General features: G+C 52.8%; 1 protein-coding gene across 1 annotated transcript; it reads left to right on the top strand.

Moving 5' to 3' along the window:
• Positions 1–208: 208 nt before the first annotated feature.
• On the top strand, positions 209–2,027 carry LOC136493081 (trihelix transcription factor ENAP1-like). The gene has a single exon (XM_066489123.1). The coding sequence runs from the start codon at positions 570–572 to the stop codon at positions 1,785–1,787; it is 1,218 nt and encodes a 405-aa protein (XP_066345220.1). The 5' UTR covers positions 209–569; the 3' UTR covers positions 1,788–2,027.
• Positions 2,028–5,896: the final 3,869 nt, after the last annotated feature.

Below are 5,896 nucleotides of genomic sequence, written 5' to 3'. Positions count from 1 at the left end.
GCAGGCCAAACTCGTGCTCCAGAACACAACTCTACATACAGTCCGCTTTGAATTTAGCTCATGCTAACGAACTCTTATTTGATGGAGGGAGTAGGTTTATCATGAAAAATATTGTTGCTATTTAAAGATTAATAAAGCGTCACTCTTCTTTATATTGGCCTCTCTCTCTGGTTGATTGAGATATATATGCAGTGCTATATTTCGCGGGCAATTTCGTCGAGGAGGTACCGGTACCGTACCATGGACGGAACGTGGTGGACAAGCGGTCTTCCTGCCGGCCGACGCGTCGGGGTCGGGTTCCAACCAGCCCAAACCACCCCCGCCGCCGGCCGTTTCCCCACACTCCACCATCTGACCTGCGCCGGCCCATCCTCCCGGCCTGGCCCAAGCCAACGCGCCCCGCGCTGCCCTTGCCGTGCCGACTCCCAGCCGGATCCCCCTCAAAGCACGACAACCCCACGCCGCCGGCACCGCCGCACCACCGAAACCAACCCTACCCAAACCAAATCGGATCCGATCCCCTTCCCCTCCCCTCGCCCAATTCGCTCCGATCCGCCGCGACCCCCGCGATGGACGACGACGACGACGTGTCGCACTCCCTCTCCCCGTCGCCGCCCTCCTCCTCCGCGCTCCCCGTGGACGGCCCCGTCACCGTCGCTGCTGCGCCGCCGGGCGCCTCCATGGCTGTCGCGCTCCCGATCCATAGGACCGCGGCGTCCCTGTACGCCAGCGGCGGCGGCGGCGGCGGGGGTGGCGGGAGCGGGGGCGGTGGCGGCGGGAGGGAGGACGCCTGGAGCGACGGCGCCACCTCCGCGCTCATCGACGCCTGGGGCGAGCGCTTCGTCGCGCTCGGCCGCGGCAGCCTCCGCCACCCGCAGTGGCAGGAGGTCGCCGACGCCGTCTCCTCCCGTGACGGCTACTCCAAGGCGCCCAGGTCCGATGTCCAGTGCAAGAACCGCATCGACACGCTCAAGAAGAAGTACAAGGTCGAGAGGGTCAAGCCGGTCTCCGCCTGGCAGTTCTTCGACCGCCTCGATTTCCTCCTCGCGCCCGCCTACGGCAACAAGCCTGGCTCCGGCGGCGGCGGCGGAGGGCACAAGTCCAACAGCCGCAGCCAGGTGCCTGCGGCGCTGCGGGTGGGCTTCCCGCAGCGCAGCCGCACGCCGCTGATGCCCGCGGCAGGCTCCGCGGCCAAGCGGAGGGCGCCTTCGCCGGAGCCATCCGTGTCCTCCGAGTCCTCCGACGGCTTCCCGCCGGTGCCGGCCCTTCCGGCAGTGAACGGGAAGAGGAAGAGGACGGACGATGGGCGCGCCGACTACGACGGTGGCAGCAGCGGCGACGACCGCGCGCAGGGGCTTCGGGAGCTGGCGCAGGCGATACGGCGCTTCGGCGAGGCGTACGAGCGCGTGGAGGCCGCGAAGCTGGAGCAGGCCGCCGAGATGGAGCGTCGGTGCATGGACTTCACGCAGGAGCTGGAGTCGCAGCGCGTGCAGTTCTTCCTCAACACGCAGATGGAGCTCACGCAGGCCAAGAACCACGCGTCTCCTGCCACGGCCGCCGTCCCTGCTGGTGGCTCATCTAGGAGGATTTCAGTGGTTACCGACGTCGGTGGCAGCAGTAATCACCATAGCCGTTACCGGATCAGCCATGGTGACAGGCACCGTCATGCTCCACGCCCACATTACCAGCAGTACCATGACAACAACAATCACGCGGGGGCAGGGGCTGCAAGTGAAGGTGAGCAGTCTGATGACGAGGAGGATGATTATGAAGAAGAGAGCCAGTAACTGTATCGGCGATTCGCCATAATTTATATAGGTATTCCCATAGAATTATTGCATTGCTCCGATTTAACTTTTATATGTGATCCCAAGAAGAAGAGACAAATGGCTTGGGACTAGTGGAAATTGGTCATCTTAGTAAAAGTACTAGCATTAGCATTAGATAGCCCCTTTGCTGTACCATGATGTTAGTTAATTCGTTGCTTGCTTCTCAACATTGCGTTAATAACATCTGATGTGATCTCATTCGTGTCAAGAATTGGCAAAGTTTATAATGCAATATGGCATGCTGGGTTGTATCAATGCTTGCTTGCTCTTTTTGGAACAGCAATCAGCCATTAGAGTTGATGGAATCATGGAACTGATCCAAGTTAATAATGCTATGAAGATTGTGTGGAGCAATGCTTTGCCTATATCTTGCTAATAGAATAGGAACGAGTTGAAGGTGTTTGGAAACTAGGGGACTAAACTTTAGTCCGGTCACATCGAATGTTTAGGAGGCTAATTTGTGAGACACGAATTTTTTAAGTCTAATTAGGTCTTTTTAGTTCATTTCTTAGGGTTTAGTCTCTATCACATCGGATGTTTGGACACATGTATGAAGTATTAAATATAGACTAAAAAAATAACTAATTGCATTGTGAGATGAATTTTTTAAGCCTAATCAGTCCATGATTTGACAATGCGGTGCTATAGTAAAAATAAAGTAAATATGTGCTAATGATGGAATAATTAGGCTTAATAAATTCGTCTCACATATTACTGAGGACTTCTGTAATTTATTTTATTATTACTATCCGAACAATCCACGTGACACCCTGATGTAACACCTGATATGACATCCCTAAACTTTAGCCCCTGGATTAGGTGGTGTTTAAATTCAGGGAGTAAAGTTTATGGATGTCATATCGGATGTCACATGGGGGTGTCGCATGGGGTGTTTAGATACTAATAAAAAACAAATTACAGAATCCGTCAACAATCTGCGAGACAAAATTTTTAAGCCTAATTAATTCGTCATTAGCACATGTTTATTGTAGCACCGTATTGTCAAATCATGGACTAATTAGGATTAAAAATTTCGTCTCGCAAAGTAGTCATAATCTGTGCAATTAATTATTTTTAGTCTATATTTAATACTCCATGCATGTGTCCAAATATCCGATGTGATATGGAGTAAACTTTAGAGGAAGAACTAAACAAGGCCTAGTCCATGATTTGACAATGTGATGCTACAGTAAATATGTGATAATCATGGATTAATTAGCCTTTATAGATTCGTCTCGCTAATTAGTCTACTCATATGCAATTAGTTTTATATTTACCTCATGTTTAGTCCTTCTCATTAAAATTCGAAAATTCACTCAACGTGCCAGATTTTTCGCTGCATCTGTGGCCAGGTGGTTGTATATTATGCAGAGTAAACAAATTAGAACGGTGGAGTGGGCATTGCAGAAATCCTTTTGCGTAAGGCAACCAATCATGAAAGGGAAGGTTCTTCCCTGAAAGTGGAAAGCACCGAGGAATCTAGCTTTTAACTCTTTTGCAGGGCTGCTGGATACGGTAATCTGACTATCTGAGGGTAGAGAAAAGCACAAGCACTAATATCACTTTTGAGTGCATAAGATCACTGTGGAGGAGTGTGAACCACATAGTTAACCTAAAAAAAATTGATACTCACTTTGTCCCAAATTACAAGACGCTTTAACTTTTATAGATATATTAATTTACTATATATCTAGATATAAATATATATCTAATATATATTTAGAAATATCAAAGTGTCTTGTAACGTGGACCGGAGAGTGTAGAATAGAAGGATGATGTCTAAGAACGTTGTGCAAGAACACTACATGCGAAGCAAGCCCTTCTACCAGGGGAGACTCTGGGGAGACTGACAAAAAAAATCTTATTATGTTTTGTAAAACTGTTACGTCACATAGTGTTTTTAGTTGTAAGATGGTTTTGGCTTTTATAGGTATATAATTTTTTTTTTACAAAAATGTCGTTATATTTTCCCCCAAAACAACGTGTGGTTATGACGCCCTCAAATAACCTGTACTTTTTATTAGCATCAACGAGCTTGTAGCCCATGGAGAATTATGTTTCTTGCAGCACTGTTTCCTTGATTCAGAACTAGTAACGGCGATGCATGACAGCAATCATAGCAGCAAACTAGAACTCAGAAGGGCTTGTGCTTATTGTTTTTTTTTAAAGAAGTGCTGATGCTTCGACTAGCGACCAGCAAGCAGTAGCGACAGGCTAATTGCCCATGACAGCCAGCGCGCTCACGTTGACGTGTGCATGACCGACCACCTCCATTCCATGGACGACTTGGATCTGCAACGCACCTATGGCCACTTGCAATTCTAAATGTCAAATACAGTAGTAGATTGTTGTAGCTTGTGGACCCATACCGCCGACGCCCGCTCCACCGTTACTGTTACTGCCCCCGCCATCTGCCTCGATTGCAGTTGCCCCAACCCCCAGGACTGCCGCCGCAGATCCACGTCGCTGACAGCCCCATGCCGCCGCAGCTGCTGCACCGGTGCTAGCTCCTCGCTACCGCAGCCCCGTGCCATCAGCTTTGGTGTGGAGAGAGATGGATTTTGGGGTGGAATGAATCGGGGAGGATGACAGTGAAGGGGAACTGATGGGAATGGACGACCCTGACCCCTGAGCCTCCGCTGCCCCCCACCCCCCGCGCACGCGCAGCCGCCACCGCCCACAACCATGGAACCGAAAGCCAGAAGCCCCATCCACCTGAGCCAACCATAGATCTAGCGCCAGTGGAGATGGCAGTGCAGGCCGAGAAAGCACCACCCCTGCAGACAAAGCCCCAATCCATGGGAGGGAGCAACTTCGGTCAAGTTGACACCGCAAGCAGAAGCTATCAATCGACGCCACCCTCCGGATTCAGAGAAGCCATGGTGAATCCGTCCACACCCACTGCAGATTCGATGCCTGCTCTTCCTGATCTACACGAGGATGGACTCAACTCAATAGAAAAGCAGAGTTCACTACTACAGAATATTTATCCGTGTCGGGCGTTTTGCGTTTTCCACGGCGGGCAAACCGGTCCGCTGGCGTCGAAAGGCCACGGTAAATCGTGGCTTCCCGCGGCGGACAGCTTTGCCCGCCGTGGTTATTCGATTTACCGCGGCGGCCACATAAGAACGCCCGCCGCGGTTATTCGATTTACCGCGGCGGCCACATAAGAACGCCCGCCGCGGCAAATCGTTCAGGAAAAACAAAAAAAAACAAAAAAAGCCCACACGGGCTTGGATCCGGGCCGCACTGAACCTAGATCCCGCCGCCGCCGTCGATTGGATCCGCCGCAGCTCCAACCCGCCGCACCGCCGGAGGGAGAGGAAGGGCCGGGGTGGGCGCCACGCCCACCGGATCTGCGCCGCCGTCGATTGGGTGGGAGGGCGACGACGCCCCGCCGTGGATCCGCCACGCCGCTGCTCGCCACCGTGTGCGGAGGAGCACCTGTCACCCGCTGCTCGCCACCGTCGTCGGGGATCTGCAAGGGTGCGAGTGTGAGAGGGACAAGATCCACCATTGATCTGAGAGAGAAGAAAGAGGGCTCCACACCTTGCGCCGGATCCGCCGCTGCCGCCGGGGCCTCCACGCCGGCCGGAGGAGGGAGAAGAAGGGGCGCCGTCGGGGCCTCCACCGCCGGCCAAAGGAGGGAGAGGAAGGGGCGCCGTCGGGGCCTCCACCGTCGCCGTCGGGGCGGCCTGACCTGGAGCGCATGGGGAGGAAGAGAGTGGGGAGGAAGAGAGGCCGACTGCGCCTAAGTATACCTATATATATACGTGTAGGGCTTTTCCGTGGCGGGCTTTCAACGTTGTCCGCCACGGTAATTTGATTTACCGTGGCGGACACCTTACGATGTCCGCCACGGTAAATAGGGTATTTACCGCGGCGGGCATCTTAATATGTCCGCCACGGTAAATCGATTTACCGTGGCGGACACCTTACGATGTCCGCCACGGTAAATAGGGTATTTACCGTGGCGGGCATATTAAGATGCCCGCCACGGTAAATCGATTTACCGTGGCGAGCAAAAGTGACCGCTGCGGTAAATAAAAAATGCCCGCCGCGGTAAA

Source organism: Miscanthus floridulus, chromosome 11 (genome assembly GCF_019320115.1).
Source record: "Miscanthus floridulus cultivar M001 chromosome 11, ASM1932011v1, whole genome shotgun sequence".
In the NCBI taxonomy this organism is placed as follows: domain Eukaryota; kingdom Viridiplantae; phylum Streptophyta; class Magnoliopsida; order Poales; family Poaceae; genus Miscanthus; species Miscanthus floridulus.
This window is presented reverse-complemented; position numbering and strand designations above follow the sequence as displayed.

What these genes read in the sequence shown, in the direction of transcription:
- LOC136493081 (XM_066489123.1), top strand. Translation starts at nt 570, where the DNA reads ATGGACGACGACGACGACGTGTCGCACTCCCTCTCCCCGTCGCCGCCC.